The sequence below is a fragment of the Ictalurus furcatus genome, chromosome 13 (assembly GCF_023375685.1).
Source record: "Ictalurus furcatus strain D&B chromosome 13, Billie_1.0, whole genome shotgun sequence".
Lineage (NCBI taxonomy): Eukaryota > Metazoa > Chordata > Actinopteri > Siluriformes > Ictaluridae > Ictalurus > Ictalurus furcatus.
The window spans coordinates 8,992,217-9,012,866 of NC_071267.1; the positions used below are offsets into that span (position 1 = coordinate 8,992,217).

The following is a 20,650-nucleotide window of genomic DNA, read 5'->3' on the forward strand; positions in this document are numbered from 1 at the left end:
CTTTTTTGTTTGTTTGTTTATTTATTTCTTGTTACGGGTCCAGCTGCTGGGTAAAATGGAGCTCTGGCGCCCCCTGATGGTCAATGTAAATAACTGCAGACCTGAGAAACAGTGAATCACATAAAGAAATGTGATTCATTTGATTCTGTTTCACTTCATATTTTTTTTATGATTTAAAATGTTTTTGTATTTATTATAAGCACACCAAATTAAAATAAATAAATAAATAAATAAATAACAAATGAATGAATTACAAGTCCACAGAAGTAGACAGGAAGTGACGACAGTACTATATCCACGTCATGTGTTTTTTTTTCCCCTGTGTTGTTGTCACAGGAGGAACAATGTTGTTGTTCGCTGTTCGGATTTTGTGTGAACAGTCTGGAGTTTAAACCGAAAAGTCACAATGTGCCACTGTCCGCCTTTTAAACCTCAACACAGTACTCTCATGTAGCCGAAACGCGTGGAGAATAAAGCATGGAGGTGGTGGACAGTCCTGTAAATCTCGTAAGTTTCTCTTTATGCCTCAAGTTAGCGTTAGAAAGGACCAACTGAGCTAACTGTTCCGGGGTTGAATCCCAAACAGCGTTTAATCGACAGCTAGTGCGCTTCATAGAGTGTACAGTCCCTTATTTCATACACTTAGTAGTGCCCTTATATTGGGGTTAGTGGCTCATTTGGGATTTAGCCTTGTATTATAAGCTAGTCAGCTTTCTAGCTTAGCGTTAGCCGTGTAGCCATAATGCCCTGAACAAAGCGGCTGAGGTGAGTCATGAACCTGTGTGTGTGTGAGAGGGAGAGAGAGAGAGAGAGAGAGAGAGAGAGCTTCTTCCTCTCTCAGCTCATATATCTTTGCTGTTTTTTTATCTGTATTAACTGCTGCTCAGTTCATCATGGGCTATGTGCTTAGCATAGCATAGCTATTATTATTATTATTATTATTATTATTATTATACGGAGCTAGTTTATGTGTTTGTACACAGTAACACTAGTTATGTCTCTCGACATATAGTTAATATGTTTAAATGCATTATACGAACGCTTCTTAAGCATGTCGAAGCTGTTGCTAATGTTTTAGTTAGTTGTCGAGCCAAACAGGAAGTCGGACGAGTTTGGTCTTTTCCTTCCGGTAACACCGGGGTGACTCCCAACAACACCCCAAAGTATAGGCCTGCTGTTTAAAAGAAAATCCCAGTGAAAGTAAGCGCACAGTCCAGAGATGTTTTAGTCAGGTGGGTCTGAGTCACAGGGTGTAATGACAGGACTGGGCTGGTCAAGGTGCATTCACACATACAGGAGCTGTGTCTCAATCCGCGCACTTGTGCACTATCCTGTAGTGTTTTGTAGCAGAAATAGTGCGAGTGGTGTGTTCACACTGAAAATTTCCAAATAGAAAAGTACACTTTAAATACCCGGATGATGCACTTAATAAAGCAATAAAACGAAGTGTGGGATGTTGGACACTTCATGCACTCAACTGTCGCAGCCATAGATTGTAAAAAACAATGGACACGACTCGCCTTCACACTCTTCCAGTGTAGAGAAGTGAAGCCACCAATGTCCCAATATGGCGCTGACATCTTGGAGTCCGAGTCCGTGCGGCAGCGAACTCTGACTCCCGGTCTGTGGGATGGCTGACTCTGACTCCGGGTCTGTGGGATGGCGAACTCTGACTCTGGGTCCGTGGGATGGCGAACTCTGACTCCGGGTCTGTGGGATGGCGAACTCTGACTCTGGGTCTGTGGGATGGCGAGCTCTGACTCCGGGTCCGTGCAGTGGCGAACTGTGACTCTGTTTCCGGGGCGGCGAACTGTGACTCTGACTCCGGGGCGGCGGACTCTGACTCCGGGTCCACGGGGTGGCGAACTCTGAGTCCAAGCTTATATTTGTGTACTGGACTGAAACTAACATGATTTCTTTAAGGTGAAACTGAGCTGCACACCTTTGGTGAACATTTTACCGATTTATATTATATGGAGTTTATAGACAGCCTCTAATGTAAGAATGAGAATTATCCATTGGCATTAGGAATGTGTGACATGACCACATATTGTTATTGTAATAAGTTTTGCCACAATACACTTTTCTTAGATATTATGAGTATTTTCAATACTTTTATTCTAGACCTGAGTTTAGACTTTAGACTTGATTTGAAATATTGTACTGGTTGTCATGGGTGAATTGGTTATGTATATGATTTCCTTATAAGCGGTTACTCTAATGTTATTTAGACTATACTACAGCCTGTGACACTGACCCAGCAAATGTTTTTCCTTATTTTCTCCTGTTTCATTTTACACATCAAATAAAAATGTCAGTGAACTCAGTTTTCAGTGAAATCAGAACTTTTTTCCGTGTAGCACTTCTTTTACAAGAAGAAGAAGAAGCCTTTATGTGTCTGGAAGTTGGGGTCAAAGCACAGAGTCGGCCATGATAAAGCACCCCTGGAGCAGATAGGGTTAAGGGCCCTGGTCAAGGGCACCAACACTGGTAGCTCAGCGGTGCTGGGACTTGAACCCCCAAAAAATCCACATTGTGTATCAATGTCTATTAAAGTGAAGTACTGTGATATTATTTCCACACCGCCCATACGTAATGTCCACTGGATTCTTTTCTTTATAACTACATCTTGATGCTCGTTCTCTCTCTCTCTCTCTCTCCCTCTCTCTTTATATCTCTCCCTCTCTCTGTCTCTCCGCTCAGGCCCATCAGCAGTGCAGGAAGGCAGACCGCTTGCTTGCTGCTGGGAAATATGAAGAGGCTATCTCTTGCCACAGAAAAGCTGCAGGTTAGTCATCATTCAATTACATGATTTAATTCTGCACCAGCCAGAGCCTGTGCTGATGTGTAGGGCCTGGGATTGAGCCATGAATCCACATTCAGGAACCTAAACCAGATAAGGAATGAACATGAATAAAGTGCTCGTCTTGCTTTCTCTGTGATTGGTTTATTTCTGTAGAAAAGCCTGAACTGTTCGGGGAGAGTGTAACGCCCGACAGCTGTAGAGCATTGGCCGACAGTAACTATGAGCCTCAGTATCTAGTGTGCTGTGCATATGACCTGTAGTGTCCATCAGTATAGTGGAGTGGACCTTAACCACGTGTGTCAGTTTAGTGTAACAGGTTTTCTCCATGTTTCAGAACTGCTGAAGGAGGCCATGAAACTCACAGAGTGTGAACAGGTACACCTGCTTTCTCACATGCCACTTCATATGTACACCAGTTTTAATACACCAGATTAAATACACTTATAATACACTTATACCACACCGCCGTTGGGTTCAGAAGGGGTCGATTATTTTCCTACAGTCCCCTCTCTGAAACTGTTGGATCGGCAAGGCCAAGTCATTCGTTTTTGCTGTAGACTGAAGACATTTGGGTTTGAAGATGTATATGGGACGAGAGTTTAGGATTTCTGCTTTTATTTCCTGGTATTTACGTCTTACGCACCATCATTAAACGCAGCACTAGCATAGGAACTTGATGATAAAATGAATGAATTTCCGCTAAATACACCAGCGTTGTCTTGGATCACATACTTGTGGACTTGGCTAGACCGTCGACTCTGACTGGTTTTCTTATATATATATATTTATATATATATTTTTAAACCTCTCATTTTGCTTTAAACCTTCCGAAAGAGCTGGTTTGCATACAAGTCTCCTTGAATTTCCAGGTTAGCAGATACTTTTGAATTTCAGGTCTGAAAACACGATCAAGCAGTTGGTAGTGGAAAGTTTTCAATTGAAACAGAGGTGTAGTCATTTATATTTAACATCGCTGTTCATGAACATACAGTTTGACTGGGAAACGGGTGTTTTGGCTCCGGCTGTGGTGGACGCGTGTCAATAAGATAGGCAGGCGTGTGTGCTTAACGCCGCTCATGCTGCTGCTGCTGCTGTGCACGCACACGAAGTTTACTTAACGCCGGATCAGATCACACCACCCCAGTGTGAATTATTTTACCGTATCAACACGCCTGTCGTGTTTTATTCCTTATGTACCGTTCAAAACCGGATGTGACTGCAGAAAGAGACGCAGTCTTGTAAACACACCTCCTGACTTTGTGTACGTCCGTGTCAAAACATTCACGTTCACACTTCGCACTAGACTGGTATGCCAGAGCAGTGAATATTCCTTTTGGGGTTTTTATTTTTTATTTTAATCACTTATCTGACACGTACAGTATGTTACTGACATCATAAAATGTTCAAGTGTTACAGTAGTCCAAAATTTTAAATCTGGAATAATAATAATAAAACTGTCGTGTGGTCAAGCCATGGGGTTGCAGAAAATTCATAATGGAAATTTGGGGTGAATTTGCTCAAAACATTTGGTGTGTAGTGTTGTAGTGTGTGTTTATTATATACTCACTGTCCAGTATATTAGGAACACCTGCACATTCATGCCTTTATCTAATTCAGTGGTTTTCTTGGAGGCCGCCAGGGGGCGCCAGGGGGGCCTCAACAATTTGGTGTGAAAAATAAAAAAATACATGATTTATATATATATATATACACACACACATATATGCATTACTATAACATGTTATTTGTAACAATGCATATTATAATCGTATTTGCCATACCTAACTTTCTAATTGCTAAACAGACAAAACATCAACATAAAAAAGGGGGATATATTCAGAAGTCTGTATTTTTAATTTGTTTTAAAGACCTCTTGCAAAAGGGGGGCCTCAGTCAAATGTTAATGCCATATAGGGTACCTTGCCCTGGAAAAGTTTGGGAACCCCTGATCTAATCAATCAATCACGTCTCAGAAGCAGCACAATGCAAAAAATAAATAAATAAATAAATCATGCAGGTACAGGTCAAGATTAAGTTAATGTTCATCAAGTTAATCTTCATTTAATGTTCACGTCAAACATCAGAATGAAGGAAAAGTGTGATCACATGGTTTGTTGCTGCCGGTGAGTATTTGAGGTGCTGCTGATCTCAGGTGTTCCTAATAAAGTGGACGGTGGGTTTATAGTGAGTGGAACAAGTGTTTATGCTACAAGACATTACCGATCTATTTTAGATCAAGGTTTCGATTGTGATCCCATGATGTGTCCCCTAGGCTCGGCTGTCTTTAGAGCTGCAGCGAGACAGCCACGTGAAGCAGCAGAGGTTGATCGAGGAGCGGTGGAAGCGCGCGAGGCGAGAAAACAAGCCCCGCGGCCTTCAAGCGCTCCCTCGCTCGTCCTCGGAGTCGGCGCCTCATGCTCAGCTGAGCTCCTCCTCCTCCTGCCCCGAGCGCGAGTACGACACCTGGCTGTACCTGCTGAGAAACAGAGGCTCTCCCGGCGCGGCGCCCGAGCCGACCTCAGGCACCAAGGCCCGCAAAGACGACAAGACACGCCTGGAGGAGCAGCGCACCACCATCGAGGACCTGCGTCAGCTGCTGGAGCGCCTGTTAGCAGAGAACGAGCGGCTGACGCGGGAAAATGATCGGCTACGCCAGGAAAACGTGCGCCTGCGCAGGGAGAGCGACGCCGATGCCCATCTGGTGGAGAGCTCGGAGCTGTGGCTCCTGCCTTCAGCACCTGACCAGCGCAAACCTGCAGGCATCACCATCCCACACCTGCCCCCGCTCGAGATGCCCCCTCACGAGATCCCGCTGGAGGAGCTGCCTGCGCTCGAGTTGCCTGAAGACATCCAGCATGAGCTGCTGGAGCTGCTGGACGGAGAGAAGCTGTGAGCAAACTCACGCTCACCAAAGGGAAAAAGAAACATCGGCGTCAGCGCGGTCACGCCACTCAGGTCTCTGACCGCGGTCTCGGTGGCATGAACGGCTCGTTCTTAAGAGTCCGATGCTAAAATTTTTTTATTTCTGCGTTTCTCTAACGATCCTAGGTACTGCAGCTATTTGATACAAAAAAAGGACTTTTGCAGGTCTTGTGCCTTTTTTGCGTATTTCCATTGTGTGATTAAGTCTAATGAGGAAAATATCTCATGGTGGAAGCCATGATCATCTGACTAGCTCCGAGAGCGCACGACTCAGTCGTTTTGGGAAAATATCAAAGCCTGGTCTTTATCAGGAGGAGACCCGGGTATCTCGAAGAACCCACTTTATCCTAAACACGGACACGGACACGGACAGCAAGCACTGTGAACTCTGTGTGTGTGTGTGTGTGTGTGTGAGCGAGAGATCATGCATGTGTTTGCGTGGCTTCTTGATTTTTTTTGTTAGACATGCTGTCATGAAGGCATGCCGGAAAGCACGAACACGCAGCTTCACTGCCTCGGATTGTGTCCCGTCATTTCCGCTGTCTCCTGACTCGGCGCTGTTAGAGATGCAGATCTAACCGGCTTACACCGTAACCCAATGCGAGATGATCAGAAACCTGTGTGTCCTGTCATGATGTCAGAGCTTTGAACAGTTCCTGTGGCCCTGAGTAAGACTGAACCACAAAACCAGCCACCGACTCAACAAGCAATAACACATGCTACAGTTTCCACTGTGTTTTTGTTTTTGTTTGTTTTCCTCCCCTCTTTTATTTGTTTCTGCAGTCCTCGATTTTTCTGCACGGGAGCCTCAGATCCAAATGCATATCTCAATGGAAGAATCTCAAACCTTTCCCAATCAAGTCAGTTTAATGTTTGTTTAATGATTTATTTGTTTGTTTGTTTGTTTCTCAGATGTCGTACTGTAATCAAGCAAGCGATCACACAGTTAATATTTTTCAGGTAAATGTGTGATTTTTTTTCTTTTCTTTTTTTCTTTTTTTTTTTCTTTTTTTTTTACGTTGAATATGCAGGAAATACTTTTTGAATATCCGTACACAATCATACAGGATATGAAAATAAGTCGGCTTTACGTTATTAAAACCGTCACACTAATCCTGAGCAAATCCACTCGTGCCACACGTGAAAGGAAAAACAAACAAACAAGCCGAACGCTTTTTAACGGGATGTAGAGACACGTGTGTGTCTCACGAAGAGGGAACCAAATCATTGTTTTAATTTAACGTTTAAATGTATAATTATTGTTTTTGCAGATGTAATCCGGGTGCATCTGAACCTGTTCACTTCCGTGTGTGTGTGTGTGTGTGTGTGTGTGTGTGTGTGTGTGTGTGAGAGAGAGAGAGGGAGAGTGTGAAAGTGTAACATTTTGTTGGTGCATGAATGGCTGTCGTAGCTCTAAAGTGTGCGATTGTTCAGATCTTATTATAAAGAAGGATTTATGTTACAGTTTGCTTGTTTAATCAGATTTTGTGTTTTGTATAATGACATTCAAGAGTGAGAATTAAAGAAATAATGTAGACCTGGGAAAGGTTTTTGTTTTAAATTATTACCTGAATTGCCCCCTCTGGCGGTGGATCGGTGTATGACATTGTGTCTGTGACATGGGGGGTGGGGGCAGAGCATGCTTGCTGAAATATATTTTTAATGTATTTAAAAAATACTTATGCATGCAAGATGGTTGGTGCAAAGGATTATGGGTATATAATATTTTTTTTTTTTCATGATCAAACCTGTTAAATAGAAATAAATACCTCGTTTATATTATTAAGAAATATAAGCAAGAACATTTTTTTTTTGAAACACTTTAAATATGTGTGCACCTCAAAAAAGTCCAAGGTATGAAAATAATAAGTTTGAAACAGTTCTGCGCAACAGAGTTAAACATTTTGGTGGGGTGAACCAGTTTAACAGTTTACACTACGCTTGATTATTAATCCTGTGTGTCGTTACCTGGATGATCAACGACTGTGTTTATGTTTTGTGAGAGTTCTTCATGAGTCCCTTGTTTGTCCTGAGCAAATTTCCTCCTCACCGGCCACAACAGAGCGGCTCAGCTCAGCCCCGGTCACGGCATCATCAAAACAGAGAAGAGCTGTGTCGATGACAGCGGACAAAGCTTTAACCTTTTATCCTGGTCAGTGTTGTAGTGGATTCGGAGTCTCTCCCAGGAACACAGGGTGCAAGGTGGGTTCACAGACTGGATGGGACACCAGACCATCACAGGACACCATACATACCTGCAGACAATGTAGCTTAGCCAATCTGCCTACATGCATTCTTTTAGACAGTTGGAGGAAACCGGAGAACCCTGAGGAAATGTGATGATGTGAGGGGTGTAGGGTGCGTCTCGATCAGCTCTCTAGGTCGTGAATCAGTATATCGTGTACACGAGTTCGGGCGCTGGTAACGACCCTGACTCACTACACACTGGGACACTGATGATTCAATTTCCGGTGACATGACCACGTACTCACGTTGTAAAACATCACTGCCATTTATCAACAGGCAGGATCGATATCTTTCTGACATTATATGACATAAATTTGTTAGCTTAATCACACAACGTTCTGTCATGGTACTTCAAGCAGGATCGTACGTAAGCTGGTGTATTTTTTTAAATCACTAACGTAAGTAATCATTTGAGAGCCGTCATTTCCAGTAAGGGAACATAGTGAGCATCGAGGCTCTCCCTGGTTTTTGTGGTGCAGTGTGGGATTTTTTTTAGGGAGTGAGAGTTGTAGCGCACTGGAAGGATTTCACGATTGAGACAGCAGTGCCCTGACTGCTGAACCAGGGAGCTGATTGAGACGCACCCCATAACGATTTTACAGCTTCAACACACTGTATGGGTTGAGATCGTTGTTTCCAGCATTATTTCCTTTTTATTTGTCATCTATGTATGTATAAAAGAGAGACCAGTTTTATTTTAGGAAAGTCTGTAAAATGGTTTGCAGAACTATATACACTATAAAACTGAAACTGTTAGTTACACAATGTAGGATTTCCCCGCGCTGCCACACACACATCCAGTGTTAACAGAAGGGGATCTGTTAGAGGAAGAGGAAGGCTTGTCAGTGTTTTCATTGCAGTTCCAGACCACATTTCACCTTTCAGCTGCGGTTAGCGCTCAAATGAGGCTGCACTTTGCATACGAGAGAAAACAATCACCTGGACGTTGCATCTGTATTCGTAGCACACTTTATGCAAACAGCCATCTGAATCGGCTGTAGGTCTGTAGTGAAGACAAGTGAATGAGGGAGGGAGGTAGGTAGGTAGGTGAGTGAGGTAGGTAGGTGAGTGAATGAGTGAGAGGCAGTAATGTAGGTAGGGGAGTGAATGAGTGAGGTAGGTAGGGGAGTGAATGAGTGAGGGGAGTGAATGAGTGAGGTAGGTAGGGGAGTGAGGTAGGTAGGTAGGGGAGTGAATGATTGAGTGAGGTAAGTAGGGGAGTGAATGAATGAGGGAGGTAGGTGAGTGAGGTAGGTAGGGGAGTGAATGAGTGAGGTAAGTAGGTGAGTGAATGAGTGAGAGGCAGTAAGGTAGGTAGGGGAGTGAATGAGTGAGGTAGGTAGGTGAGTGAATGAGTGAGAGGCAGTAATGTAGGTAGGGGAGTGAATGAGTGAGGTAGGTAGGGGAGTGAATGAGTGAGGGGAGTGAATGAGTGAGGTAGGTAGGGGAGTGAGGTAGGTAGGTAGGGGAGTGAATGATTGAGTGAGGTAAGTAGGGGAGTGAATGAATGAGGGAGGTAGGTGAGTGAGGTAGGTAGGGGAGTGAATGAGTGAGGTAAGTAGGTGAGTGAATGAGTGAGAGGCAGTAAGGTAGGTAGGGGAGTGAATGAGTGAGGTAGGTAGGTGAGTGAATGAGTGAGAGGCAGTAAGGTAGGTAGATGAGTGAGGTAGGTAGGGGAGTGAATGAGTGAGATAGGTAGGTGAGTGAATGAGTGAGGTAGGTAGGGGAGTGAATGAGTGAGATAGGTAGGTGAGTGAATGAGTGAGGTAGGTAGGGGAGTGAATGAGTGAGATAGGTAGGTGAGTGAATGAGTGAGGTAGGTAGGGGAGTGAATGAGTGAGATAGGTAGGTGAGTGAATGAGTGAGGTAAGTAGGGGAGTGAATGATTGAGTGAGGTAAGTAGGGGAGTGAATGAATGAGGGAGGTAGGTGAGGTAGGTAGGTAGGTGAGTGAATGAGGGAGGTAGGTACGTGAGTGAGGTAGGTAGGTAGGTAGGTGAGTGAATGAGGGAGGTAGGTACGTGAGTGAGGTAGGTAGGTAGGTAGGTGAGTGAATGAGGGAGGTAGGTACGTGAGTGAGGTAGGTAGGTAGGTAGGTGAGTGAATGAGGGAGGTAGGTACGTGAGTGAGGTAGGTAGGTAGGTAGGTGAGTGAATGAGGAAGATAGGTAGGTGAGTGAATGAAGTAGGTAGGTAGGTGAGTGAGTGAATGAAGTAGGGAGGTGAGGTAGGTAGGTGAGGGAGGTAGGTGGGTGAGTGAATGAGGTAGGTAGGTAGCTGAGTGAATGAGGTAGGTAGCTGAGTGAATGAGGTAGGTAGGTGAGTGAATGAAGTAGGGAGGTGAGGTAGGTAGGTGAGGGAGGTAGGTGGGTGAGTGAATGAGGTAGGTAGGTGGGTGAGTGAATGAGGTAGGTAGGTGAGTGAGGTAGGTGAGAGGGGTAGGTAGGTGAGTGAATGAAGTAGGTGGGTGAGTGAGGTAGGTAGGTAGGTGAGTGAGGGAGGTAGGTAGGTGAGTGAATGAAGTAGGGAGGTGAGGTAGGTAGGTGAGGGAGGTAGGTGAGTGAGGGAGGGAGGGAGGTAGGTAGGTGAGTGAATGAGGTAGGTAGGTGGGTGAGTGAATGAAGTAGGGTGGTGAGTGAGGTAGGTGAGTGAGGGAGGGAGGTAGGTGAGTGAGGTAGGTAGGTAGGTGAGTGAATGAGGTAGGGAGGTAGGTGAGTGAATGAGGAAGATAGGTAGATGAGTGAGGTAGGTAGGTGAGTGAGGTAGGTAGGTAGGACAGTGAATGAAGTAGGTAGGTGAGTGAATGAGGAAGATAGGTAGATGAGTGAGGTAGGTAGGTGAGTGAGGGAGGTAGGTAGGTGAGTGAATGAAGTAGGGAGGTGAGTTAGGTGAGTGAGGTAGGTAGGTCAGTGAGGTAGGTGAATGAGGGAGGTAGGTAGGTAGGTCAGTGAATGAAGTAGGCAGGTGAGGTAGGTAGGTGAGTGAGGTAGGTGAGTGAGGTAGGTAGGTGAGTGAGGTAGGTGAGTGAGGTAGGTAGGTAGGTGAGTGAAAGAAGTAGGGAGGTGAGGTAGGTAGGTGAGTGAATGAAGTAGGCGGGTGAGGTAGGTGAGTGAATGAAGTAGGGAGGTGAGGTAGGTAGGTAGCTGAGTGAATGAGGTAGGTAGGTGAGGGAGGTAGGTGGGTGAGTGAATGAGTGAGTGAGTGAGTGAGATAGATAGATAGAAGTGTAATAAAGTTAGATTTTCTCATGGAAGGATAAAGCAGATCACTATGATGTGTGTGCGCGCACCAGGAGCTTTGATGTTTCAGGTTCATTACCGAAGCCACACACACACAATGAGGTGCAGAAGAGCTGGCTGTGTGAGGTGGACAGAGAGTCAGAGAGTTTCTTTGTGAGCTCCTCTACTGATTAAACATGTCTGCGAGGCTGAGATAAAGACACGCACCATCAGCTATTAGAAGCAGGACTGCTCTCTGAACTGCACAGATCAATACGCGTACATTACGGAGACGTATCGACCGGAGCGCGCAGGGCCGGCGTGCGTTTTGTCTCTCCGGGCCGGACTCATTTACATGCACGGACACGTTTGGCTTCGGCACTGAAGAAGGAGGTGAAACAGGAAGTGCAGGGGGATGACGGTTCATCAGCAGCTCCTCAGTAAATCATCGATCCGGGTTCGCTTTAGAAGAAAAGACAAAAGGCGTCCGTCTGATAAATCCATTTTAATGGAAAATGTAAAACCCTTTGAACTTCAATGTACAAAGCATGTAACACTTGCACTTTTAAAATTTGAAATTGAAGCAAGCTGTGTTTTTTTAAAAAAATACATCGGTGAATGTATATATGTATATATTTACACAGCATAGTAAGTCTTTCTTTTTTTATCATCAACTTCAAACTTCACCATAGTAAATCTTAACAAAACAAAAAAAAGAGAGAAAAAGAAATGACATTTTTTCTTAAATAAATTACAAGTTTTTTTTGTTTTTGTAAATGTCTCCATTTTACAGTGAATACTTCTTAATAAAATGCTGAAGTGTGTTATTCATTTAGGCTTTCTTTACATAATATAACTTTACAATGTTTACAATAGTTTGGCAGTTAAAATTTTTTTTTTTTTTTTTACTTTCTTTCAAAAGATATGGCATGAAGACTGCAGTTTCAGCAACGATTCCCAAAGTACAGGCAACAGCTGGTGTTCGGATCCCGTCTCACAGTTAATGTCTCAATGTAGTGAGCTGCTTCAGGATCCTTTTAGCAAACTGTACAAGTCACATTTACACTTGATCTAGAACGTAGAGCATAGACCTCCGAAAAATAAATACATCGTTTTCACATATACAATATGAAAAAAAACCCGAAACAAAACGAACGAACTGAACGACAGACAAACAAATACAATTTGAATAAAGTTTGAACAGCACTGCTGCTGCTTACGCGGATTATCTTCAGTTTTTCTGTAAAATCACAGTTATCCTGATGCGTTTGGGCTATACTGCTGTGGTGTCAGTAACAAATAAATAATGTTTGTCTTTCTTTTGTCTTCTGTTAAAGTCTGCTTGGCACTGGAGGTTCAGGACGCGAAGGTTAGTGTGCATATTTGGGGTTAAGTGATGAAGGCGTGCTGACAGCAGCGTGAGGAAGGGTCATGAGTTCACCTCCTCTTCCTCCTGAGCCTCAGCACTGCACTGCTTTAATGTTCCCACAGCATCCTTTACGCAGTGGTAAAAGATGTTCTTGACCTAAGAGAGAGACAGACAGACAGACAGACAGAGAGAGAGAGAGACACAGACAGACACAGAGAGAGAGAGAGAGAGAGAGAGACACACACACAGACAGAGAGAGAGAGAGAGAGACAGACAGAGAGAGAGACACACAGACAGACACAGAGAGAGAGAGAGAGACACACACACAGACAGAGAGAGAGAGACAGACAGACAGACAGAGAGAGAGACAGAGAGACAGAGAGAGAGAGACACACACACAGAGAGAGAGACACACACACACAGAGACGGAGAGAGAGAGAGAGAGTCAGTGACATTATGGATTACAGCCCGACTCTGAGTCATGTGCTTTAAATAGGTTGAATAGCTGCTCAGAGGGGGGAAAAGGGCTAACATACTAAATTACACAGCAACTCATTAATAGACACAGTGCACTTAGCAATGAGCGAGCGCCACTGCTGAAAAACGTCTATTACGCGGCGTCTGCTGAAAGACTAACGAGTTCTACAAGCTCGGATATTAAAGGCGAAAATACACACAAAGAAAACTCGACACAAAGCAGGGTGCTGAGTGCAGCAGGAGGAAAACGAAGCACAGACGCTTGTAATACGAGAGAGAGAGAGAGAGAGAGAGAGAGAGAGAGAGAGAGAGAGTGCAGAGAGGCTTGTAATATAAAACTGAGAGGTGATAATAAGACGGAAATGAGATTTCGGTCTGTGGAGTCTATGCTTTAGATACCGTATAGACGTAGAACACTTTCACACTGATGGCGGGTGGCGTTGAAGGCTTTTTCGGAGACGTTTAGCGTGTAGTCGTTAGGGAGACCCTCTCGTCCTGAGCCACACGTACAGTACGCACAGCGCAAACAGGTTTCAGGTTTATCTACCTGCTCTTCGCGTGTTCATTTCATGGATGTCGCAATAATAGGAAGGGCAACATGTACATCAGCCATTCGACAACTATACCACCTGTACATTCAACTAACACCGAAATACTAACTGGCTCTATTGGACAGATTTAAACCATTGATTTCCTCGCCTTTCTAGATGCTGCGCACTCGCTTGCCCCTTTGAGCTCCACGGAGTTATTACTGTACGTGGTGATCTGCAGCTAATGAGAAACTGCAACAAGCGCTAATCCATGCTCAGTCTGTGAACACCTTCACTAGCGGAGGAGCAGCAGTCAGCGGCGGGGTAGACAGATTGGGCTAGTTGAAAAATTCGATAAAAGTTTATTTTTTTATTCTGAATGAAATCTAATAAATTCCCACACACACACACACACACACAAAAAAAAACGGCATAGTGTAAGTGCAGCCAGTGATTTTATTATAAAGTACAGATGCATTTCTACTGGAAGATATATTGTAAAGATTTGGAGAAGGAAAGGGGAATATAGACTGCATAACATTATCTATTTATTTATTTATTTATTTATTTATGGGGGGGGATTTTGAGCAAAAAAACAGATAACTGTCTCCCTTTTCCAATGGCTGAAATGATCGGGCTAGTGTCAGGTCTTTTATGTGTGTGTTGTATGTAGTTGGGCTGGAAATTTGGCTGAAACCTTGCTTAATGATATGACCTTGAACACGGTTGAACAAGGTATGTCTAAAAATGCTAGAATGTACTCTGGATGACTGCACTGTATATCGTCGCGTCTCAAACGCCTGTTAGGCCTAGCGTCGGCCTTGGGACTGGAATTGCTAGGAACAGTTTTGCACCAGCTGGTGATCTCAACAAGCTCATAAGCTCCTGGTTGCACGATCGCAATATTTCCCTGTATAGTACTCAGTGTATAGGAGGGAATTATGGAGTCACACAGGAAGATGGGTTCCCTTTTGAGTCTGGTTCTTCCTCATATCGCCTCGGAGAGTTTCTCCCTCACCACCGTTGCCTCTGGCTTGCTCGTAAGGGTCAATTTATAAATCTAAAATTTACATCAGTAATTTATATGGTACCATAAAGCCGCTCTGTGACAATATTCATTGTTAAAAGTGCTAAACGAATAAAATTTAATTCAACTGAATGTTACTGATTTACTCTTTAAAAAAAAAAAAAAAATGCACTACATAGTAGCCTAAATCGAGTGCGAGAGCCTCTTGACTTGATTTTGTTTGAGGCTAATTGTTATAAACGTCGTCGTGGCCGAATAAAGTCCATGGCCACTGCTGCGCGTCCACAATGTTCAAGCTCTTTGCTAATACGCGCTTATTATGAAAAAGTCTTCATGCACTCGTATCCTGGTTTCCATCAGTTCCTTGTTTTGATTTGTCATAGATACCGAGTAGCTGAGTAATCTGTGAGAACTCACTTCTACGCTGAAACGCTAGTGACTAGTTTATACAAGTGCACTGGAGTCTAGACAATAAACACAAACGATCCATCAATCACAAAGATGACTCTTCTGCAGCATCGCTCTCGGGAACTTTTTCTGGCATCCTTATTTTTAAGGGCTGTGGTAAGAGTCTCAGACTTTTAAAAGAGTCTCTGTGTACCGATGTCAGATTGAATAAATATATCCGTAATTACACTTGAATTGTAACTAAAGGCTACAGAGAATGCTAATTTCTGCCTGATCAGAACCGTGTGGACGTGTCGGATCACGTACCGACTCGACTTCAGCGTCTACTCGGCAGCTAGTTTACAGAGCCGCACAGCTGCACGTGAAGTCTGGTCTAAGATGGTATGAAACTAGTTGTACTGTCCTCTCATTTAACTGCCTACTATCACACAGCTTATTAACCATTTAGTGAGGTTTGCCAGCAAGATCATGTTCATTTTAAGACCTATTTGAACTACATTTAGTTTTATTTGATGGTAATGTAATAAATCCCATGCAACGTATTGGGATTTTATTTCCCGTCTGAATCCGTCAGTAGTCTTATACGAATTGTGCCTGAACACATCTGGAAAGATCTGCCTTCATGATCAGTAGAAATAATCACAGATCGTAAACATTTAGTCTGAATTGATGAAAATAGGTCGTCCTCGGTGTGAAAAGATGGATCTCAGCATCATAGAGTCGCTGTTGGAAAGGGGTCAAGTATACAGATGCTGGAAAAGTAAAGAATGTGCAGGACTTGGAGGATTTTTCTGAAGAACAGTGGGGCGGTTTAACTTCTCGGGACAAACAAGGGACTCATGAAGAACTCTCACGAAACATAAACACAGTCGTTGATCATCCAGGTAACGACACACGGGATTAATAATCAAGCGCTTAATGTAAACTGTTAAACTGGTTCATTTGTGTAAATTCAGTTATTATCGTGTCTCGTGGACTGTACTGTATGTACACATCTGTTGTGTGAAATAGTTTATTCAGGGCAGGACTACATAAAAAAACGAAATGCTATTTTAATCATCTCATTTATTTATTTATTTATTAAATATGAATATTTTGCAGATTCTGCAAGGGGTTTCTAAATGTATGAGCACAACTGTAGACCTGAAGATAACAGCAGACAATAGAAATAAGGAAATCTCTTGGCGGGGGGCGGGGGGCGGGGGGCGGGGCCCAAACAGAATTGTCCTCTCTATTGCAGTCAAAAGCAAAGTGACAGTTAACAGTAAGAAGCCATTCTTAATATGAGTATAATATTTCAAGGTAAAGATGTTTAAGTTTTAGGTGAAAAGTAAAAAAAAAAAAAATTATTAAAAACTATTCAATTTGTGACTTTTCCACCCTCCAGCAGTTCCCCCTTCCTGCCCTAAAAGTGTCCCATCCCACAGAGTTGGGTCTGTAGACGTTAGCGGAAGGAACGGAGACCCTGAAATGGAAACTGATTCCACCCCTGAGGACGCTAAAGCAGTGAGATCTCGGTCTCTAGGATGTCAGATAACGACATCAAGTGCCCTAAAGACCTGGGTGGGTGTGTAGAAACCCTCCAGGTCTGCGAGAGAGGTGTACCTGTAGCTTATCTTCGTAGTTGATTTCCTCTTTGGAGGAGCGCAGCTCCTGTGTTAAGTGGAAGGAGTGCACCACGTGCTCCGGCGACACAAAGTCATTGATCACCTGAACGCAGCTGTGTAGGTTCTGCACCTGTGGAGGCGAGAAAGCGATGAAGGATGAGTGCAGGACTGTCAGTGGACACACCGCACCTCCCCTCCCACAACATTTATTAACATGTTTAACATTTTCACCTACAAGGGGTGTCCTGTGACATTTATAATTATTTTGTCCACAAAGGTGTAAGGCATAAGCAGTCATAAGGCATGTCATCTGAAGCAGAGATATGTATAAAGGAGATGAGGTGTGTGACCTGGTGCAGGGCTCCGGCAGGCACAAGGACCGAGTCTCCCAGGAACTGGACGATGGTGCTGCCCTGTATGCCGTGCTCCTCGAGCAGACGCTGCCTCTGCTTGCGGCTAAGGTACCAGCCCGGCTCCCTGACCGGATCATGCTCTGGCGGGATCTCCACACCCTGCTCTTTAGAGATCTGCAAGCCATAAAACATGATACTGGGTCAGAACCCGTGGCCGCGTTCACACCTGCTATTAACATCCGTCTCGAGTGCTCCGATCACGAGTGGACAGCTGAGACACGTGGCCGTTCACACCTGGCACTGAAATGCGACCGGTCTCCTGCGACCGCTTGCTTTCGGATTTCATACATCGTTTCGGCAGGAAAAGGGGGTGAAGGGGTGTCGCGCACATTTGTTTCATCAGCCTTCCACTGCACGTATTTTCAGAAACGTCCCACGGATCCTATTTTATCTACCTTTATGGACCGTTTCAACGTTTTAACGTAACTTGTACGCGAATGGGAGACGAGACACTAAAAGAAGCTGCGAACAGCAGATGCTTTCGTCTCTACTGTTATAGCGTGGTCTTTATCCGTCACCTTCATGGTGGAGAGCTCTACCGCTCGGCACGCTTTCCACACCGTCTCACAATGATTGATGCGTTTTGATTCGGCTTCACACTACATACGTGATGTGATGTCATATGCGTCCCAGAGACACATTTGACCCTGTTCACACCTGGGCTTCACCAATGTTGACCAGTTATGATCCCATCACCCAGGACGCATGCTAATGCCAGGTGTGAACGGGGCCTGTGTTGAGAGGTGACAGTAAATTAAAGGAAGTAAATGTTTCGGACCGCAACGTTGAAGACGAATATTGGATTTTACTGACTCTGGTGTATTAAAGGTCATTGGACAACGTGTCTAGACATATGACAGCCTGGATCGCATAGTGTGCTTGCATACTGATTGACTGTTTTGTTTGGTTTTTTTTTACTTGGTAGCAAATAAACAAAATCACAGATATGACACAAAACTATTTTTATTTAATATCCGAACATTCCGGCTTCCTGAAACTTTCCTCAAACAAATTAAATTGTTTTTAATATTAATGTTATATATATATTTTTTTTCCCCAGATCAAGTAGAGGAAACCTATCACCAAACCTATTTTCTATCGATGAAATGAGAAAAGTGTCCAAAATTTCAGTGTACACCTCTGGCACCTTTAATTCACATGAAACCCCATATCATAAACGAGTGGGGAAATCTGATTGTTTTCTTCAGGCAGTCATCTTTATACGTTTCATTAAAACGGCACCAGACGAAAATTCCGGCATCATCTCCTTGGCCGGTGCAGATTCGTGATTCGTCACTGAATATCTCTTTCATCCAAATCATCCACACTCCCGTGATTGCTTCTCTTTAGCCCACTGTGCCTAGTTTTCCTTTTATAACCTTCCCATTTTGTTTATACTTGTACCAGATTGTAGACACAGCTGACTGGGAACAAAGGAAATCTTTTGTGTTGGATTTCCTGAGTTAGGAAAATATATTTTTGGCTTTATAAATTTTGTTTTTTTTTTTTACTTCGTAGCAAATACACAAAATCACAGATACGACACAAAAGTAATTTTTGTTTAATATCTGAACATTCTGGTTTTGTGAAACATACCTCAAACAAGTTAAATGAAATTATTTTAATTAATGGCATTTTTTTTTCTCCCCAGATCAAGTAGAGAAAAAAAAAAAATGATGGAATCACCAAGTAATTTGCATTTCTAAACCACGCCAGCACGAGTCTAAAAATGCAAATGAATCTGCACTTAAAAGAGAGTGTTTACAGAGCTGAAAAGAGCGCAACGAGAGAGTTGAAACAATGGAAAGGATTATAAAACTCCTTGAAGAAGGAAAGGATATGACCTTCACATTCACTTTTATATACCATGTTAACATTTTTACCCTCATTTTTCTCTCATATTGGTTGTAAGCATGCTTTATTCGCACTTATAAAAAAAAATCCACATCTAATAGATAGAAAAAAACCACTGCGTAGCCAGTCAGCTAATGAATACCGTTGGTGAATACCAGACAACCAGTCCTACAATAAAATGCGCATGCTGTGAAGTAGTTTAGATTCCCATTTGCCCTGTAATTGCTGCATGTAAAGGCAAGGGCAAACTGACGAGAGCTCTGAGAATCGTTCCGTTAACCCTGCCGTCTTTGGCATGACGGCATCCGACCAAGAGCCACGAGAACAGAGCAGGCGGTTTAAAGGAAGGAAGGTAATTAAATGTACCCTATAAAACTTCCCTTAGGAGGAATGCAGGGTTTTATAAGGACATCCACTAACACAACACAAGACAGATGGAGATAACAAGGTAGGGAGAGCATGAGAAAGAGACCGACAGAGAAAGCCGCGTTGTTGATGTGATACGCCATGGAAGCGAAAAGGACGTAAAGCAGTAACCTTGTGCAGAAATTCTTGAACTTTCTCCACGTCTCTGCTCGCATAGACGTGCCATAAGGCTCCAGGAGTCTCACTCGAGTCCTTTAATCTCTTCTTCACGTTGTCATCTAGATCCTCTTCCTCCAGCCTCTTCAGCACTCCTGAGCACAAACACATGAATATATTTACTCACACACACACACACACACACACACAGCGTATTACACGGTCAGCTTAATGTACAACAAAGATGGGCAATAGCTTTGGCGTCCTGCTTTGCAGAGGTGGTAATGTTTAAAAATTTATTCTGATGAGGCGAGTGGGTGTCAGCTTTTCTAATGCAGTTCCCTCTGTACTAGGCCCAGGAGACAGAGCGCTATAAATGGAGCCTGGCCAGAATGGGATGGGAAGGTGGGAGAAAAGGAAGGAATGAAGCAGCTAAGTAAAGTTTTCTTGACAGGAGCCAGGGCACAGCTGAGGCACAGTGCCAGACCTGAGTTCTGCCAAGACACAAAGGAAGGTAGGTGTGGGCTTGAAACGCTGCGAGGTGTGGGCCTGGCTCTTGCCAAGTCTGCAGTAATCCTTCAGTTTTCTAAAAGGAACTTTCTGCACAATTCATCCTGAAAACAACAGCTGCAGGCATTAGCCCTCGTTCACGTAAAGTCAATCTCTGCGCCTGCTCTGCGCTGGGAGGATGAAATCGGGCAGCGTTTCAGCCATGGGCATGTGGAGCTTTACACCGCATTCTGTGGAATGTATCTGGAGAGAGCGCGCTCTCAGCGTCTGTTCACTCGAACGACGGCCTTAGCCATGTGATCGCTGGGAAAGGCTCCTGCAACCCGTCCAGATGCTCATAACCGCCAGCCAAGCAACACTGTATTGTTTCCAGAATTCCTTAACGTTCGTACCGTGTGTGTATGTGTGTGTGTGTGTTTCCAAGCTCTGTGACACAGAGAAGAGCCGAGGAGAAAACAAGCCCGTTTTGGTCCCAAAAAGGGAGAAAAATAAAAAGTAGCGGAATGATTTTTCCCCTCTCTTACTGGCTCTCCTTGTGAAAATGAAGGCTGACCTATTTCAGGCCGTTCTCTTAAAAAGGGAAGGACAGAGGTAGTAGAAAGACTCACCTGTTTTGGAGAGGACTCCGTTCCCTTTGGCCACTCCGACGTAAACGAGCACGCTGACGACGTCGGACACTTCCATGTGCAGGTTGGCTGTGCCAAAGTCCTGCTCCTGAGATGATGCCACGCCTAAAGAAAAA

At 43.9% G+C, this 20,650-nt stretch overlaps 2 protein-coding genes across 5 annotated transcripts in view; one reads left to right on the forward strand and one right to left on the reverse strand.

The window, feature by feature from the left end:
* Window positions 1-330: 330 nt before the first annotated feature.
* On the forward strand, window positions 331-8,416 carry nrbf2b (nuclear receptor binding factor 2b). Of its 2 annotated transcripts, XM_053639656.1 has the most exons (5): window positions 331-507; window positions 2,704-2,788; window positions 2,960-3,019; window positions 3,141-3,181; window positions 5,079-8,416. In XM_053639656.1, exons 1-5 carry the CDS (start codon window positions 478-480, stop codon window positions 5,697-5,699), a joined length of 837 nt encoding a protein of 278 aa, XP_053495631.1. In that variant the 5' UTR covers window positions 331-477; the 3' UTR covers window positions 5,700-8,416. The 2 variants fall into 2 exon arrangements, with proteins under 2 accessions (XP_053495631.1, XP_053495632.1); XM_053639657.1 differs by lacking the exon at window positions 2,960-3,019 and having other exon boundaries at window positions 5,079-8,406.
* A 3,265-nt stretch (window positions 8,417-11,681) lies between these two features.
* The window catches only part of jmjd1cb (jumonji domain containing 1Cb), a 144,219-nt gene continuing 135,250 nt past the window's right edge, over window positions 11,682-20,650 (reverse strand). For all 3 annotated transcript variants that reach the window (XM_053639655.1, XM_053639654.1, XM_053639653.1), the window contains 5 exons: window positions 20,517-20,639; window positions 19,414-19,553; window positions 16,960-17,136; window positions 16,608-16,739; window positions 11,682-12,716 (listed from right to left, as the gene is read on the reverse strand). In XM_053639655.1, the coding sequence (XP_053495630.1) occupies window positions 12,621-12,716; window positions 16,608-16,739; window positions 16,960-17,136; window positions 19,414-19,553; window positions 20,517-20,639 (668 nt within the window). In that variant the 3' untranslated portion in view covers window positions 11,682-12,620. The remainder of the gene's footprint in view (window positions 12,717-16,607; window positions 16,740-16,959; window positions 17,137-19,413; window positions 19,554-20,516; window positions 20,640-20,650) is intronic.